This window comes from Haliotis rufescens, unplaced genomic scaffold (assembly GCF_023055435.1).
Source record: "Haliotis rufescens isolate VD_foot unplaced genomic scaffold, xgHalRufe1.0.p SCAF_6, whole genome shotgun sequence".
NCBI lineage: Eukaryota > Metazoa > Mollusca > Gastropoda > Lepetellida > Haliotidae > Haliotis > Haliotis rufescens.
In genome coordinates this window covers 60,736,128-60,756,220 of record NW_025964334.1, presented here as the reverse complement: position 1 = coordinate 60,756,220, position 20,093 = coordinate 60,736,128, and the positions used below count along the sequence as shown (strand labels likewise).

Below are 20,093 nucleotides of genomic sequence, written 5' to 3'. Positions count from 1 at the left end.
ATGACGACAAACACAGGCGTAGAGTTATACCATAAAACGTGGACGACAAGTGAGAATTGTTGTATTGTATGTGTTACACTCAATGTGTATATCAGTCAGAGTGTAAAATGACTGAAAATTGCACTTGGGCACTTTACAAAAGGACAAAATATTTCAGTCATTTTACAATCATAATTCCTTAAATTGACCCAAAGTTATTCAAAAGTTCAAAGGGGCTTGATAACATCACACAGACAAATAATGCCAGGATAAGACGTCATCATTTTGGTTTTTTTGGACAAATATTCATTATTGACTTTCGTTTTCTGTTAATCTTATCATTTTCAGTCACTGGGTGATGAAATACGAGGGGTGTTCATTAAAGATTTCCTCTGACCCACTTCCGATGGACCTAGTGGAATGAAACATGGCATAGGTATTAGTCTTTCTCCACATAGGAACCACCAAGAGTTACACACTTCTCCTATCGTTTTATGCAACTATGGAGACCTCGCTTGTAAAAGCCCTCATTTTGCGTCTCAAACCAGGACTTGACTTCAGAAGTCATCATCATCTGTGAAACGTTTTCCCTTCAAATATTGACTTCATGGTTGGAAAGAGGTGGAAGTCAAATAGTGCAAGGTCAGGAGAGTAAGGAGGATGTGGAAGGATTTCATAGCCACAGGACCGCGCTTCTGTCTGGGCAACATGAGAGTTGTGTACTGGAGCATTGTCTTGCAGGAGACGGACATCCTTGGTTAGCATGCCACGCCTCTTAAGCTTGATAGCGTCCCGCAATTTCCGCAGCAGTGACACATAATAAGCTCCTGTAATTGTGGTACCCTTTGCCAAGAAATCCCTCATCACTACTCAGTGCTGGTCCCAAAACACCGTGAGCATGACCTTGCCTGCAGAGGGTTGGACACGTGCCTTCTTTAGGGGTGGTGACTCCACATGCTTCCATTGCATCGACTGAACTTTAGTCTCAGGATCATAGTGATGGACCCATGTTTCATCCTGTGTGATAAGTCTGTCAAAAAAGTTTGCCTGTTTTTTTGGGCACATGTCCAAAAGATCCTTTGAGCAATTGACTCGATCCTGCTTTTGGAAAGGTGTGAGCAACCTGGGAATCCATCGTGCAGACACCTTATGCATGTTCAAATTGTCATGGATGATTTTTTCCACAGACCCTACACTGATCTGACATCTTGTTCTAACTGGCGAACAGTTATACGTCGGTCTGCCAAAATGGCGGTCTCCACTTGATGGATAGTGTCTTCATTAATGGCTGAATGGGGGCGACCAGGAATGGCAGCTGTTTCCACAGATGTCCGACCACAATTGAACTGGCGATGCCAGTGTTTAACAACGTCATATGATGGGGCATCTTCCCCATAAGTTGCGTTCATTTCATCGAAAGTTTCTTTTGGTGTGCGACCTTTCAAATATAAAAACCTAATCACTGCTCGGTATTCTACTGGCTCCATTGTCACACCCTACACATAACACCTGTAAAAGTGGTAAGATTAATAGTTCGGTGCTGCAAATTCAGACATAACCCATAGATACATGTATCATTACACATGTGAAATTTCAACCAAATATGATAACCCTAAGTGGGTCAGGGGAAATCTTTAATGAACACCCCTCGTAGGGCATAAAACTGTTTGAAATTAGGTGGCTAAGCTCGCTGAGTTTGATGATGCATGTCATCGTATCCCAATTGCGTGGATCGATGCTCATGATGTCAATCACTGGATAGTCTGATCCGGACTCGATTATTTACAGACCGCCGTCTTATAGCTGTAATATTGTTGAATGCGGCGTTAAACAACAAACAAACAAACAAAAAGTTAGCAAATTGTAAAATGACTGAAATATTTTGTAAATTGCCCAAGTGAAAATTTCCGCCATTTTACACACTGACTATAACATGCAGTTTAGTTGCCTGAAACTAGGGGCAGCTGTTGTTTTGTGTATAAGAACAGAACTTCATTGTTATACAAATATTACGTACACATACTTGCAAAAGTACGTAATTGAACATACACAGTTACTTTAATGATTTGGGTTTTGAAGTTTTGCTGTATGTAGAAACGTGGTGCTCCCGTCACACAAGCCTGGCACCATTTCTTCACGGAACTTTATACACATCATGCATGCACAGAACTGGTGCCTTGTGCGACGAAGTAGTTTTATTTTGTTTTTGCGTCTCCATTGCAACAATACACGTTAAACTCCAGACGAGCGTAGGGATCGTTTCTAGTGCATCACTCATAAAATGTTTCTCATTTCTTTGTATCAGGCAATTGCTGAACTTGTTGGTTTTGCGATTGAAGTCGTTTTTGTTAGGTTTTGCTTTAGCAAGTTGGACTAATTTACAAATGAAGGTTTCATTTTAGGGTTAGGCATCTGTCATAATGTCGGACTCACAGTCCTTTTAGTATATTGAGGTATATTGAAAGGGCGGGGATGTTGATGACTTTATCTTCTTGTTCAGTTTACATCCGAAAGTCAACAGGAACAATAACCATATGCATCGGCAATGGGTTTTCATTTACGGCCTTAAATATATCAAATGTTTATTTTATACAGTATAAGTCTATTGACATGCCATTATTAAATGGCATTATCAAATATGAAATATGTGATATATTATCCACGCAATCAGTAAACCCGAAATGCTATGACTGCGGGGATACTGTTTCTTATCGAACGATACCCATGAGGGGTATTTCCAAATGACAACATCTATGAGTTTCCACTGTTACTTTTGTCTGTTTAGGTTATTGTGATTCCTGCATGCTGATTAGCGCGACAGGAGACTGAGCTACAGTCTGCCAGGACGGGACAGCGGAAATATCTATACACACTTCTGAACACTGACTGGTTACCCGTGTTCTGTGAAGATGTCGATATTACAAAGAACGCTTGTTAATTCATTTTCAGTTTTCAGAAATGCGTATAGATATTTCCGATGTTCTGACAGACGGTAGCTCAGTCTCCGGTCACGCTAATCAGGACGTAGGAATTGCAATGAACATATCGAAAATTTAATCAAAACAGGTGAACACTCTGTCCTCCGCACATTTAGTTACTTAATTCACTTAAAATTCTTAATTGAAAAAAACCCTGTAATTAATCTTATCCCATTACCAAATGTTTGAATCTAGCATCTGCTATAAATCTCTAACTTGTCAAACTATCTTAGTTTACCTACATTTCTTAATTTTAAAAAACAACAACCTTTAATTACTCTTATTCCATTGCTAAGTATTTGAATAAGTACACTGCTATGCAGCTCTATAGTGTAAGACTATCTTAGCTGGGTAGTATCCAGAGCCTAATGCCCCTTTAATAGTCATGACAATAGTAAAGAATATCCAGATTTGGCGAGTAACATACCACCATACAGACCATTTTCACAGCCCACTACAACTAATGGCCATTGACAACAATGCTGAAAATCCACCACTCAGACACTGAATGGAACACGGTCCCTTCACACTCTCCTCCTTTGTGGCGGGTCCTGAGGGCGTGGAGTGGGCGTAGTGCGCAGAAACATACCGCAACTGCCAGCCATTTCACACATTCTACTAGAGGAATATTGTATGTCACATTGCCTCACACACATGACCAGTCTGTCACACTATATCATACACACGACCAGTATGTCACACTACCTCACACACACGACCAGTATGTCACACTAACCCACACACACGTCTGTCACACTACCTCACACACACAACCAGTATGTCACACTACCTCACACACACGACCAGTCTGTCACACTTCCCCACACACAAGACCAGTATGTCACACTACCTCACACACACACACACACACACACACACACAACCAGTATGTCACACTACCTCACACACACGACCAGTCTGTCACACTTCCTCACACAAAAGACCAGTATGTCACACTACCTCACACACACGACCAGTATGTCACACTACCTCACATACAGGTCTGTCACACTACCTCATACACACGACCAGTATGTCACACTACCTCACACACACGACCAGTCTGTCACACTACCCCACACACACGACTAGTATGTCACACTACCTCACACACACGACCAGCATGTCACACTAACCCCCACACACGTCTGTCACACTACCTCACACACACACAACCAGTATGTCACACTACCCCACACACCAGTATGTCACTCTACCTCACACACACGACCAGTATGTCACACTACCTCACACACACACAACCAGTATGTCATACTACCCCACACACGAGTATGTCACTCTACCTCACACACACGACCAGTATGTCACACTACCCCACACACACGACCAGTATGTCACCCTACCTCACACACACGACCAGTATGTCACACTACCTCACACACATGACCAGTTTGTCACACTACCTCACACACACACATCTGTCACACTACCTCACACACACAACCAGTATGTCACAATACCTCACACACACGACCAGTATGTCACACTACCTCACACACATGACCAGTTTGTCACACTACCTCACACACACAACCAGTATGTCACACTACCTCACACACATGACCAGTATGTCACATTTCCTTACACACACATCTGTCACACAACCCCCAACACACACACGACCAGTATGTCACACTACCCCACACACACGACCAGTATGTCACACTACCTCACACACATGACCAGTTTGTCACACTACCTCACACACACAACCAGTATGTCACACTACCTCACACATGACCAGTATGTCACATTGGCTCACACACACATCTGTCACACTATCTCACACACACGACCAGTATGTCACACAACCTCACACACACAACCAGAATGTCACACTACCTCACACACACAACCAGAATGTCACACCTCACACACACGACCGGTATGTCACACTACCTCACACACACAACCAGTATGTCACACTACCTCACACACACGACCAGTATGTCACACTACCTCACACACACAACCAGTATGTCACACTACCTCACACACACGACCAGTATGTCACACTACCTCACACACACCAGTATGTCACACTACCTCACACACACAACCAGTCTGTCACACTACCTCACACACAACCAGTCTGTCACTCTACCTCACACACACAACCAGTATGTCACACTACCTCACACACATGACCAGTCTGTCACACTACCTCACACACACACAACCAGTATGTCACACTACCTCACACACACACATCTGTCACACTACCTCACACACACGACCAGTATGTCACACTACCTCACACACACGACCAGTATGTCACACTAACTCACACACATGACCAGTCTGTCACTCTACCTCACACACACGTCTGTCACACTACCTCACACAAACATGACCAGTATGTCACACTACCTCACACATACACGTCTGTCACACTACCTCACACACACATGACCAGTATGTCACACTACCTCACACACACAACCAGTATGTCACACTACCTCACACACACACAACCAGTATGTCACACTACCTCACACACACACATCTGTCACACTACCTCACACACACGACCAGTATGTCACACTAACTCACACACACGACCAGTATGTCACACTAACTCAAACACATGATCAGTCTGTCACACTACCTCACACACACATCTGTCACACTACCTCACACAAACATGACCAGTATGTCACACTACCTCACACATACTCGTCTGTCTCACTACCTCACACACACATGACCAGTATGTCACACTACCTCACACACACAACCAGTCTGTCACACTACCTCACACACGTGACCAGTCTGTCACTCTACCTCACACACACAAGACCAGTATGTCACACTACCTCACACACACAACCAGTATGTCACACTACCTCACACACACACAACCAGTCTGTCACTCTACCTCACACACACAACCAGTATGTCACACTACCTCACACACACAACCAGTATGTCACACTACCTCACACACAAAACCAGTCTGTCACTCTACCTCACACACACAACCAGTATGTCACACTACCTCACACACATGACCAGTCTGTCACACTACCTCACACACACACAACCAGTATGTCACACTACCTCACACACACACGTCACACTACCTCACACACACGACCAGTATGTCACACTACCTCGCACACACAACCAGTATGTTACACTATCCCCCACACACACGACCAGTATGTCACACTACCTCACACACATGACCAGTATGTCACACTACCTCCCACACACGACCAGTTTATCACACTACCCCACACACATGACCAGTGTCACACTACCTCACACACGAACAGTCTTACACACTACCTCACACAAATGACTTAATATCAGTGGTGATTTTAACAATTTAAGCAGAACAAACATTCCTTCAATTCAGTGTATTTTATGAGTGAATGTTGTTTTGTGCCCCCACTGGCACCATCCTAGCGATATCACTGCAGCCAGGAACAGACAGTGCAGCCAGGAACAGACAGTGCAGCCAGGAACAGACAGTGCAGCCAGGAACAGACAGTGCAGCCAGATACAGACAGTGCAACCAGCAAGGTGGTTGTACGGGAGACTGCCACAGTTCCTCACATTGTCTTAATTATCAAGATACATACTGTTATATTCAGAATCCCATGATGTACCTGAGGGGGCTAAGGCTTGCTGATATATCTTGATTCATTTCAAGCATGTATCTTGAATCACGCCAGGCTATATAACTTGTATTACACCAGGCTATGTATCTTGAATCGCACCACGCTATGTATCTTGAATCACACCAGGCTATGTATCTTGAACCACGCCAGGCTATGTATCTTGAATCACACCAGGCTATGTATCTTGAATCGCACCAGGCTATGTATCTTGAATCACACCAGGCTGTGTATCTTGAACCACGCCAGGCTATGTATCTTGAATCACACCAGGCTACGTATCTTGAATCACACCAGGCTATGTATCTTGAATCGCACCAGGCTATGTATCTTGAATCACACCAGGCTATGTATCTTGAACCACGCCAGGCTATGTATCTTGAATCGCACCAGGCTATGTATCTTGAATCACGCCAGGCTATGTATCTTGAACCACGCCAGGCTATGTATCTTGAATCGCACCAGGCTATGTATCTTGAATCACGCCAGGCTATGTATCTTGAATCACACCAGGCTATGTATCTTGAATCACACCAGGCTATGTATCTTGAACCACACCAGGCTATGTATCTTGAACCACACCAGGCTATGTATCTTGAATCACGCCAGGCTATGTATCTTGAATCACACCAGGCAATGTATCTTAAATCACGCCAGGCCATGTATCTTGAATCACACCGGGCAATGTATCTTGAATCACGCCAAGCTATGTATCTTGAATCATGCCAGGCTATGTATCTTGAACCACACCAGGCTATGTATCTTGAATCACGCCAGACTATGTATCTTGAATCACGCCAGGCTATGTATCTTGAACCACACCAGGCTATGTATCTTGAATCACGCCAAGCTATGTATCTTGAATCATGCCAGGCTATGTATCTTGAACCACACCAGGCTATGTATCTTGAATCACGCCAGGCTATGTATCTTGAATCACGCCAGGCTATGTATCTTGAACCACACCAGGCTATGTATCTTGAATCACGCCAGGCCATGTATCTTGAATCACACCAGGCTATGTATCTTGAATCACGCCAGGCTATGTATCTTGAATCACACCAGGCTATGTATCTTGAATCACGCCAGGCTATGTATCTTAAATCGCACCAGGCTATGTATCTTGAATCAGACCAGGCTATGTATCTTGAATCACGCCGAGCATGTCTTTAATAACCTGGTGTTCCTGTGCATGATGGTATGCGGAGACAGAGTGATGAGATGTACTTGTGATAGACAGGGCGACACCAATCTAGACACATCTTGATGTAGGGAATCCAACAATGATGAAACCCAACTGATCAGGGGCCAGTCTTGTCTAGTACCGGAGAGTCAGACTTGGGCTGCATCAGATGGAATCCATGTTTCTGCCACAACTCAACAGCATCACTCACAAGCTTGTCACCACAGTCCTCGGGGATCTGGCAGAGGAATAGACAAAAACAAATGTAGCAAGAATCACACACCACCTACACAGTGCAGATTACATGCCCATATATGCAGAACACCTCACCTTCCTGAAATAGGACCACATCTCACATGGCAACATAACTTTGTTGGTTTGTTCTTTAATGCCGCCATATTCTAGCTATATGATGTTGGTCTGTAAATAACCAAGTCTGGACCAGATCTAGTGATTGATATCATGAGCATCGATCTATGCAATTGGGTTATGATAACATGCATCAAGTCATTCGGCGAGCCTCACCACCAGATCCTGTTGGGTGCCTCTTAGGACAAGCTTGGGTTGTCAAAGACCAATTCTAATCCAGATTTTATGGGAAGACAACCTACCTTCCGGAGATAGGTAACCATATCTCACGCAACAACCTACCTTCCGGAGATACGAGACCATATCTCACACAACTACCTACCTTCCGGAGATAGGCGACCATATCTCACACAACTACCTACCTTCTGGAGATAGGCGACCATGTCTCACACAAAAACCTACCTTCTGGAGATAGGCAACCATGTCTCACACAACAACCTACCTTCTGGAGATAGAGAATCATATCTCACACAACAACCTACCTTCTGGAGATAGGAGACCATATCTCACGCAACAACCTACCTTCCAGAGATACGAGACCGTATCTCACACAACTACCTACCTTCCGGAGATAGGCAACCATATCTCACACAACAACCTACCTTACGGAGATAGGCGACTATATCTCACACAACTACCTACCTTCCGGAGATAGGCGACCATATCTCACACAACTACCTACCTTACGGAGATAGGCGACCATATCTCACACAACTACCTACCTTACGGAGATAGGCGACCATTTCATCTGTAGTGTTCATACTCAACAGAGGTCGTCTGAAGGTGAGGAAAATGGCGACTGCTACAAACACAAGGATTGTTGGGGAACCTCCAAGCACCTTGTCCCAGACCCTGAAGCCACAGACATCTCTAAATTACCTCACACACAACACTGAGACAAGGTGTGAATTTACCTGAGACAAGGTGTATATTACCCTGAGACAATGTGTGTTTTAACCTGAGACAAGGTGTGTATTTACCAGAGACAAGGTGTGTATTTACCAGAGACAAGGTGTGTATTTACCTGAGACAAGGTGTGTATTTACCTGAGACAAGGTGTGTATTAACCTGAGACAAGGTGTGTATTTACCTGAGACAAGGTGTGTATTTACCTGAGACAAGGTGTGTATTTACCTGAGACAAGGTGTGTATTTACCAGAGACAAGGTGTGTATTTACCAGAGACAAGGTGTGTATTAACCTGAGACAAGGTGTGTATTTACCTGAGACAAGGTGTGTATTTACCTGAGACAAGGTGTGTATTTACCTGAGACAAGGTGTGTATTTACCAGAGACAAGGTGTGTATTTACCAGAGACAAGGTGTGTATTTACCTGAGACAAGGTGTGTATTTACCAGAGACAAGGTGTGTATTAACCTGAGACAAGGTGTGTATTTACCTGAGACAAGGTGTGTATTTACCTGAGACAAGGTGTGTATTTACCTGAGACAAGGTGTGTATTAACCTGAGACAAGGTGTGTATTTACCTGAGACAAGGTGTGTATTTACCTGAGACAAGGTGTGTATTTACCTGAGACAAGGTGTGTATTTACCTGAGACAAGGTGTGTATTTACCAGAGACAAGGTGTGTATTTACCTGAGACAAGGTGTGTATCTCCCTGAGACAAGGTGTGTATTTACCTGAGACAGGGTGTGTATTTACCTGAGACAAGGCGTGTATTAACCTGAGACAGGGTGTGTATTTACCTGAGACAAGGTGTGTTTTAACCTGAGACAAGGTGTGTATTTACCAGACAAGGTGTGTATTTACCTGAGACAAGGTGTGTATTTACCTGACACAAGGTGTGTATTTACCTGAGACAAGGTGTGTATTTACCTGACACAAGGCATGTATTTACCTGAGACAAGGTGTGTATTTACCAGAGACAAGGTGTGTATTTACCTGAGACAAGGTGTGTATTTACCTGAGACAAGATGTGTATTTACCAGAGACAAGGTGTATATTTACCTGAGACAAGGTGTGTATTTACCTGAGACAAGGTGTGTATTTACCTGAGACAAGGTGTGTATATTTACCTTTCAAATGAAATGTCAGGGAGAACACCAGCAAAACAACATCTGAACCAGTCCATCAAAGGGAGAGAACTCAGGATGTTGTTCTCCTGTAGATGTAGAAGCAACCTCTTGTCAACGTCCTCCTTTCTCAGACAGAGGACGGTCTTCTCCGGCTGGGAGGAACAAGGAAACATTGTAATAAACACGACTGCCTAAGACAGAGAACGGTCTTCTCCAGCTGGAGGAACAAGGAAACATTGTAATAGACTGCCTAAGACAGAGGACGGTCTTCTCCAGCTGGAGGAACAAGGAAACATTGTAATAGACTGCCTAAGACAGAGGACGGTCTTCTCCAGCTGGAGGAACAAGGAAACATTGTAATAGACTGCCTAAGACAGAGGACGGTCTTCTCCAGCTGGAGGAACAAGGAAACTTTGTAATAGACTGCCTAAGACAGAGGACGGTCTTCTCCGCCTGGAGGAACAAGGAAACATTGTAATAGACTGCCTAAGACAGAGGACGGTCTTCTCCGCCTGGAGGAACAAGGAAACATTGTAATAGACTGCCTAAGACAGAGGACAGTCTTCTCCAGCTGGAGGAACAAGGAAACATTGTAATAGACTGCCTAAGACAGAGGACGGTCTTCTCCGCCTGGAGGAACAAGGAAACATTGTAATAGACTGCCTAAGACAGAGGACAGTCTTCTCCAGCTGGAGGAACAAGGAAACATTGTAATAGACATAACTGTCTCAGACAGAGGATGGTCTTCTCTGGCTGGAGGAACAAGGAAACATTGAAATAACTGTCTCAGACAGAGGACTGTATAAAAGTAATTGTTAAGAGCTGCACTTAAGATAAATAAGCTCACCATGAGTTGAAGATGGTCGCTGAACTTCAGGAAGTATCTGTAGAAGCGTGAGGTGATCCAGTACCTGTCGATGTCAGCATCAGCAACATTACAAACAGCACCAGCCATCAACATGAACGCCACATACGCCGGGTCCTTGTGCTGCATAAAACACAGCTATCTCATGAAATGGTTACCATGGATACAACACACCATTAAACATGTTAAATATCTGACCAGATGACAGGAAAATACAAAGAGTTAAAATCAGGAAAGAGAGATGGTCTCTGAGCAGAGATTGAGTTAAGGACAAATGGACAGTATGACCGTTAAAAATATGCACTCAAGCACACACATATGCACACACACAAGCAAACACACACACAAAAATATATAATATAAATAAATAAGTTCCTTCTTCTGATACACACCAAATTCTTTTCTTCGAACGGCAGATTTCCTTCTTCTAAAAGATAAAGTTTAAGGAACACTTCTTCAGTGGGCGTGTCCGCATTAACTCTGCGCAGCACTGTCAGACACCGGAGTCCGTCCTGGTACATCGCCCGGTGCTGCTGACTGACATACGCGTGGGACGGTTGGTGGGAGGGCAACACACCTATGGACAACAAATCATTGTCAACGCTTGTGTAACGGCCATAAAATTTCCGAGTCCCGTGATGGGATTCGAACCACGGACCTTCTGATCACAGGTCGGACGCCTTGTCCACATGACCAAAGAGGTTAACCCCGCCAGCAAGCTGACAAGGTAAGGATGTCATCTGTGGGATGACTCCACGCCCTGCTACATACTCCCCCGTCAACAGAAGGCACGTCCCGGGCCGCATAGTAGGGTACTGAGGCTTATTTTGCTCAAATTTAATATGAACGTGCTCAGCCCCACGTTGGGCGCCAATGTAACGGCCATAAAATTTCCGAGTCCCGTGATGGGATTCGAACCACGGACCTTCTGATCACAGGTCGGACGCCTTGTCCACATGACCAAAGAGGTTAACCCCGCCAGCAAGCTGACAAGGTAAGGATGTCATCTGTGGGATGACTCCACGCCCTGCTACACTTGCATCACAAAACTTACACAAAACTAAACACAGTGCAGCAGCACCGTCAGGCACCGGAGTCCGTCCTGGTACATGGCCCGGTGCTGCTGACTGACATACGCGTGGGACGGCTGGTGGGAGGGCAACACACCTATGGACAACAAATCATTGTCAACGCTTGAATCACAAAACTTACACAAACTAAACACAGTGCAGCAGCACCGTCAGGCACCGGAGTCCGTCCTGGTACATGGCCCGGTGCTGCTGACTGACATACGCGTGGGACGGCTGGTGGGAGGGCAACACACCTATGGACAACAAATCATTGTCAACGCTTGAATCACAAAACTTACACAAACTAAACACAGTGCAGCAGCATTGTCAGTCCCCTAGGTAAGTAGGCGGCAGTTGAACATGTCCACAAAGAGAGCCACAACAACATTTGCATATTTGCGGTAAGAATTGATTTTCAAGTATATTCTGCTTAAATACAGAGGAAATAAATATAGACAAAAACTAACCAATGGTTCGAACAAACTGTCTCCCTACGGACAACATGCAAACTTCAGCTCCTTCAATTCACAGAAGTTTACAGAACTTTTTCCATAAAAACACATCTCAATTATTCATTTACTATTGCCTGTTTACACAAATACACAATAACTTCTCCTTCGACAAAATGTGCTCAAATTGCTGGGGTGAAAACATTTATTTCTTAATGTATCATACTGTGCTTAAGCATACAAAAATTCTCTAAAAAGACTTAATGATACTTTACTTAACGTAAACAATACTTTTTCTCAACTGAACTAAGACACTGTCACTCCAGAACAGATGTGGCTATAGCACAACATGCCCTTGTGTTTAGTATGTTTACAACCGTTACAGTCATATTCAAAGTACAAATGTTGAAATGTATGTTTACAACCGTTACAGTCATATTCAGAGTACAAATGTTGAAATGTATGTTTACAACCGTTACAGTCATATTCAGAGTACAAATGTTGAAATGTATGTTTACAACCGTTACAGTCATATTCAGAGTACAAATGTTGAAATGTATGTTTACAACCGTTACAGTCATATTCAGAGTACAAATGTTGAAATGTATGTTTACAACCGTTACAGTCATATTCAGAGTACAAATGTTGAAATGTATGTTTACAACCGTTACAGTCATATTCAGAGTACAAATGTTGAAATGTATGTTTACAACCGTTACAGTCATATTCAGAGTACAAATGTTGAAATGTATGTTTACAACCGTTACAGTCATATTCAAAGTACAAATGTTGAAATGAATGTTTACATCCGTTGCGGTCATATTCAAAGTACAAATGTTGAAATGTATGTTTACATCCGTTACAGTCATATTCAAACTACAAATGTTGAAATGTATGTTTACATCTGTTACGGTCATATTCAAAGTACAAATGTTGAAATGTATGTTTACATCCGTTACAGTCATATTCAAACTACAAATGTTGAAATGTATGTTTACATCCGTTGCGGTCATATTCAAAGTACAAATGTTGAAATGTATGTTTACATCCGTTTAGGTCATATTCAAACTACAAATGTTGAAATGTATGTTTACATCCGTTACGGTCATATTCAAAGTACAAATGTTGAAATGTATGTTTACATCCGTTACAGTCATATTCAAACTACAAATGTTGAAATGTATGTTTACATCCGTTGCGGTCATATTCAAAGTACAAATGTTGAAATGTATGTTTACATCCGTTTAGGTCATATTCAAACTACAAATGTTGAAATGTATGTTTACATCCGTTAAGGTCATATTCAAAGTACAAATGTTGAAATGTATGTTTACATCCGTTAAGGTCATATTCAGAGTACAAATGTTGAAATGTATGTTTACATCCGTTACAGTCATATTCAAACTACAAATGTTGAAATGTATGTTTACAACCGTTACAGTCATATTAAAACTACAAATGTTGAAATGTATGTTTACATCCGTTAAGGTCATATTCAACGTACAAATGTTGAAATGTATGTTTACATCCGTTACTGTCATATTCAAAGTACAAATGTTGAAATGTATGTTTACATCCGTTACAGTCATATTCAAAGTACAAATGTTGAAATGTATGTTTACATCCGTTAAGGTCATATTCAAAGTACAAATGTTGAAATGTATGTTTACATCCGTTAAGGTCATATTCAGAGTACAAATGTTGAAATGTATGTTTACAACCGTTACAGTCATATTCAGAGTACAAATGTTGAAATGTATGTTTACAACCGTTACAGTCATATTCAGAGTACAATGTTGAAATGTATGTTTACAACCGTTACAGTCATATTCAGAGTACAAATGTTGAAATGTATGTTTACAACCGTTACAGTCATATTCAGAGTACAAATGTTGAAATGTATGTTTACAACCGTTACAGTCATATTCAAAGTACAAATGTTGAAATGAATGTTTACATCCGTTGCGGTCATATTCAAAGTACAAATGTTGAAATGTATGTTTACATCCGTTACAGTCATATTCAAACTACAAATGTTGAAATGTATGTTTACATCTGTTACGGTCATATTCAAAGTACAAATGTTGAAATGTATGTTTACATCCGTTACAGTCATATTCAAACTACAAATGTTGAAATGTATGTTTACATCTGTTACTGTCATATTCAAAGTACAAATGTTGAAATGTATGTTTACATCCGTTACTGTCATATTCAAAGTACAAATGTTGAAATGTATGTTTACATCCGTTAAGGTCATATTCAAAGTACAAATGTTGAAATGTATGTTTACATCCGTTACAGTCATATTCAAAGTACAAATGTTGAAATGTATGTTTACATCCGTTGCGGTCATATTCAAAGTACAAATGTTGAAATGTATGTTTACATCCGTTAAGGTCATATTCAAAGTACAAATGTTGAAATGTATGTTTACATCCGTTGCGGTCATATTCAAAGTACAAATGTTGAAATGTATGTTTACATCCGTTACTGTCATATTCAAAGTACAAATGTTGAAATGTATGTTTACATCCGTTAAGGTCATATTCAAAGTACAAATGTTGAAATGTATGTTTACATCCGTTAAGGTCATATTCAAACTACAAATGTTGAAATGTATGTTTACATCCGTTAAGGTCATATTCAAAGTACAAATGTTGAAATGTATGTTTACATCCGTTAAGGTCATATTCAAAGTACAAATGTTGAAATGTATGTTTACATCCGTTACAGTCATATTCAAACTACAAATGTTGAAATGTATGTTTACAACCGTTACAGTCATATTCAAACTACAAATGTTGAAATGTATGTTTACATCCGTTACAGTCATATTAAAACTACAAATGTTGAAATGTATGTTTACATCCGTTAAGGTCATATTCAACTTACAAATGTTGAAATGTATGTTTACATCCGTTACGGTCATATTCAAAGTACAAATGTTGAAATGTATGTTTACATCCGTTAAGGTCATATTCAGAGTACAAATGTTGAAATGTATGTTTACATCCGTTAAGGTCATATTCAAAGTACAAATGTTGAAATGTATGTTTACATCCGTTACAGTCATATTCAAACTACAAATGTTGAAATGTATGTTTACATCCGTTAAGGTCATATTCAAAGTACAAATGTTGAAATGTATGTTTACAACCGTTCCAGTCATATTCAAAGTACAAATGTTGAAATGTATGTTTACATCCGTTACAGTCATATTCAAACTACAAATGTTGAAATGTATGTTTACATCCGTTAAGGTCATGTTCAAAGTACAAATGTTGAAATGTATGTTTACATCCGTTAAGATCATATTCAGAGTACAAATGTTGAAATGTATGTTTACATCCGTTAAGGTCATATTCAAACTACAAATGTTGAAATGTATGTTTACATCCGTTACGGTCATATTCAAACTACAAATGTTGAAATGTATGTTTACAACCGTTACGGTCATATTCAAAGTACAAATGTTGAAATGTATGTTTACAACCGTTACAGTCATATTCAAAGTACAAATGTTGAAATGTATGTATACATCCCTTACAGTCATATTCAAAGTACAAATGTTGAAATGTATGTTTACATCCGTTACAGTCATATTCAAAGTACAAATGTTGAAATGTATGTTTACAACCGTTCCAGTCATATTAACACTACAAATGTTGAAATGTATGTTTACATCCGTTACGGTCATATTCAAAGTACAAATGTTGAAATGTATGTTTACAACCGTTCCAGTCATATTAACACTACAAATGTTGAAATGTATGTTTACATCCGTTACGGTCATATTCAAAGTACAAATGTTGAACTGTATGTTTATATCCGTTACAGTCATATTCAAACTACAAATGTTGAAATGTATGTTTACATCCATTACAGTCATATTCAAAGTAATTTCATAATTCCATACTTACCCCAAGTGGAGAGAGATTCTAAGACAACAAAAACTACAATGCAACTGTAGTGATAGTTGAGGTCAGTTTGCAACTGTTGAGCATAATACACAAAACACGATGATTTGTCATTTTTAGATAGGGTTATAGCTGAACTGGCACCTCATCAAAACATCACCGAGTGAAAAAAGCACCAATTGGCAAAAACGGCACCTCCCCTAAAGCGAAAACGGCTAATATCGCCTGCCGATCACAGCACCTTATTGGTATTTTTTACCTTGGTACTGAAATAATTGAAATTAAACTCACATTGTCACTTGCAACCACAAATAATTGTGAAATGTTACAACAAGTTTACATAAAAAATTAGCCCTTACTCCAATTTACTCGCCGACTCTGATTGGAAGTCAAGACAATGACAATGGAAATAAATCATATACAACATAACATAATAAAGCATGTAAATAAGGCATATATACTCCTACATAAATCATTCTTATCATTATTTAAAATAGAAGTGCCGTTTTTGGCTGACAAATAGTAACTGTTTTCTCCAAATGAGGTCCCATTTTCACCAGAGAAGTTGGTGATGTTTTGCTGAGGTGCCGTTTTAGCCTGCACCCATTAGATAGATGAGTTTGTACATCTGGGTAACAGTTTCTGAGCAAAACGTTTTCACGAAAACCTTGTTGTGTGAAATTTAAAAAAAAATGCAAGTGAAGAAAAGGATAAAATTAGGACAAACCAACTGAAGCAATACCACCATATATGTTGTCATTCTGGGCCTAGGCCTAAATAATAGAAGGGTCATTCTTCAGTCTGTTAAATTGTTGGTTGTCGACCTAGGTTTTGACATTGTTGCATCAACTCACAATGCATGGAGATGGACTGATACATAATTCATTCCAAACTATAAAACGTTTGATGATTTACCTAGGAGAATTTTCCAAACATAATGTCTGTATTTAGTTGGCACTGGGAACCGAAGACAAAACTGAGACAGTTTTTCCACATCCATCGGCTGCTCTTTCAACAAGATTTCTATGGATTTCTTTTCGTCAACAGCTCGAAATCCGCATTTGTCATAATAATATGATCTGAAATTTCGTTCCTCTGTCATACTGGGAAATGACAGTACACGTATCGAGTTCAAACACAGCTGATCTGACTGTGCTAATCGTCTTCGTGTGTCAGAAACAACCGGAAGTAACAGATCACTGGTTTCCACTATTGGTACGCGCAGCTTGTTGTGCGCTATTACCAATATCAGCTAGACAGGGGCCCAGTCAGTATTAGCAGGTGCCCGTTCATTGAAAACTTTTGACGTGATTTAAAGCGGAATATGGCTTCATAATTTAAATGTGGTGTCTATCCAGGGCTGTATGTTGAGCCCGATATTATTTATTTTCTTTATAAATGATCTTGTCACTGAAATAAAAATGGTATATTGAGGATCAAGCTATTGAGGATTTGATGTTGTTGCTTTTTGTGGATGATGTTGTACTCTTTGCTTATTATGCTGTAAGTCTTCAGAGGCAATTAGATATTTTAGAAAGTTTTTGTTTAAAGTGGGGTTTCCAGATAAACTTTAAAAAAATCAGAAATTGTAGTTTTTAGAAATGGGGGTGTTTTAAATCGCTTTGAAAAATGGTACTATAACGGCCGTTTATTAAAAACAGTTTCATATTATAAATATCTGGGGGTAATATTTTCTTATAGACTGATTTGGACGCAATCATGTGAGAACCTGGCAGCTCAGGCTGTTAAGGCATGCATCCCTGTTTATAAATTATTCCAAAATAAGTCATTCTTATCATTCTCCACAGCTTGTAGAATATTTGATTGTAAAATAAGTCCTATACTTTTATATGGTGCAGATTTGGGGGCTAAGGTATTTTACATGTATAGAGAAAGTTCAAATTTCATATTTTAAATATTGTCTTGGTGTAGGTAAATATGCCTCACACACAGCTATCTTAGGGGAAACTGGCCGCCACTATATGTTTGTCCAGAGTCAGATCAGAGCTTTAAAATATTGGCTAAAATTATTGCACATAGGATCAGATAGATATCCTGTACAATGTTATTACTTCCTTAAAAAGCTAGATGAGAAAAGTAAGCACAGTTGGGTGACAGATCTTAGAAATTGCTTATATGTTAGTGGTTTTTCATATGTCTAGGACTACTAAAATGTTGGTGATGTAAATATTTTTTTGTATCAATTTCAGGAAAGACTAAAAGATGCTGCCTCTCAAAATTGGTTTGCAAAATTGTCTGCTTCCAAATATTTATCTCATTATTCAAATGTTAAATCTTTTCTGAATGTAGAAAAATATATTGATCCTTTGCAGGATAAATCTCCCAGAAGACCCCCCCCCTTTGTAAATTTAGGATTAGCTCACATAATTTTAATGTTCAGTTTCTACGTAAAACCCCCTCAGATAATGAAAATAGTGTATGTAGATATTGTAACAAGGGTTGTATTGAAAGTAAAGATCATGTCTTTTTCACTTGTGATTATTACCAGACTTTACGGAAACATTATATTACCCAACTACAGGATATGTATGACGGTTACCTGTCACTTCCAAATATTCTAAACTGCAAAAATGTCAGTGTAATAAAACTGACTTCTGTATACCTGTATAAGATATTTAAATTTAGAAAAACGTGACTAAATTTATATTGTACTGACATTGTAATATAGGCCATATGGCCCACAATACCGAATACATCTGTCTGCCTGTCTGTCTGTGGTGTCTATCCCACTTCTGGTCGCATCAGGAGCACTCAAGGATTTTTTAAAAGTTTGATTTTCATTCGAAGTATAAAAATGACATATATTTATATATGCTTCTCATCAGAAAATTCTTCTATTTTTTCCGTAACTCAATATTTATTTTAAAATAAGCTCGACCAGCTTGGCATACTTGGTACCAAATATCATCACATTTGAGACAACGTTAAGCCAATTAGAGGTTAAGGATCAGTAATAGAAATAGCAATAAATAGAAGAATTAAGGAAACGAAACTGAGTTCATTATGAGTTTGGTAATGAAATATTACAATGTAATTTCAATTCGATATTTTCACTCATTGAAATAACACTTTATGCCGAAACAACTTTCAGTTCTAGTATATACTTTAAATTTACATCGTTCTGAATCATACACAATAATAAACGTTTCAACATATTTTTCCTGACAAAGATGAATGGGACTGGTTATACTTTGTGGGTTGGGGGTGAAGCGTGCGGGGTTGGGGGTGTTAGAGCATGAATAAAATAACTCAGTAATTCTATTTCAAACAATCTTTTTTTTATAAATTTGAACAGCATTTAGGGACTCGTCAGTAATTCATTGTTCGTCCCCAAATTAACAATAGACCACCGGACCAACATTAATATATTTTTACTGGTCCTTTAGAAAATGTAATAGACTCGGGCCAGCAGACCAGTGTCTAAGGCGCCGCAACTAGATGTGCAGAGCTGCGTCCCTTGTGCACACCAGAAACCTATGGTCCTGGGTTCGAATCTCGGTTCGCCCGATTATGTTTTTAGGTTTGTCAGCACCCTACCCGTGCTCGTGGATTTCACCAATGTGATTTACGTTGAGACCT

General features: G+C 40.1%; 1 protein-coding gene across 1 annotated transcript; it reads right to left on the bottom strand.

Annotated features, from left to right (window-relative positions):
• Window positions 1-6,296: 6,296 nt before the first annotated feature.
• On the bottom strand, window positions 6,297-17,687 carry LOC124121709 (TBC1 domain family member 7-like). Its single transcript, XM_046484761.2, has 6 exons — window positions 17,409-17,687; window positions 11,447-11,631; window positions 11,037-11,177; window positions 10,190-10,341; window positions 8,876-9,005; window positions 6,297-8,022 (listed from the first exon to the last, which is right to left on the bottom strand). The coding sequence occupies exons 1-6, from the start codon at window positions 17,593-17,595 to the stop codon at window positions 7,903-7,905; spliced, it is 915 nt and encodes a 304-aa protein (XP_046340717.2). The 5' UTR covers window positions 17,596-17,687; the 3' UTR covers window positions 6,297-7,902.
• Between the last annotated feature and the right edge of the window lie 2,406 nt (window positions 17,688-20,093).

Bases quoted from the DNA above. Each gene is read 5' to 3' on its own strand.
- LOC124121709 (XM_046484761.2), bottom strand. From the start codon at position 17,595: ATGACAGAGGAACGAAATTTCAGATCATATTATTATGACAAATGCGGA. The intron at 10,342-11,036 runs GTGAGCTTATTT...TGTTCCTCCCAG, and splicing joins GCGACCATCTTCAACTCATG to CCGGAGAAGACCGTCCTCTG. The intron at 9,006-10,189 runs GTAAATATACAC...CTGTGGCTTCAG, and splicing joins CCTGACATTTCATTTGAAAG to GGTCTGGGACAAGGTGCTTG.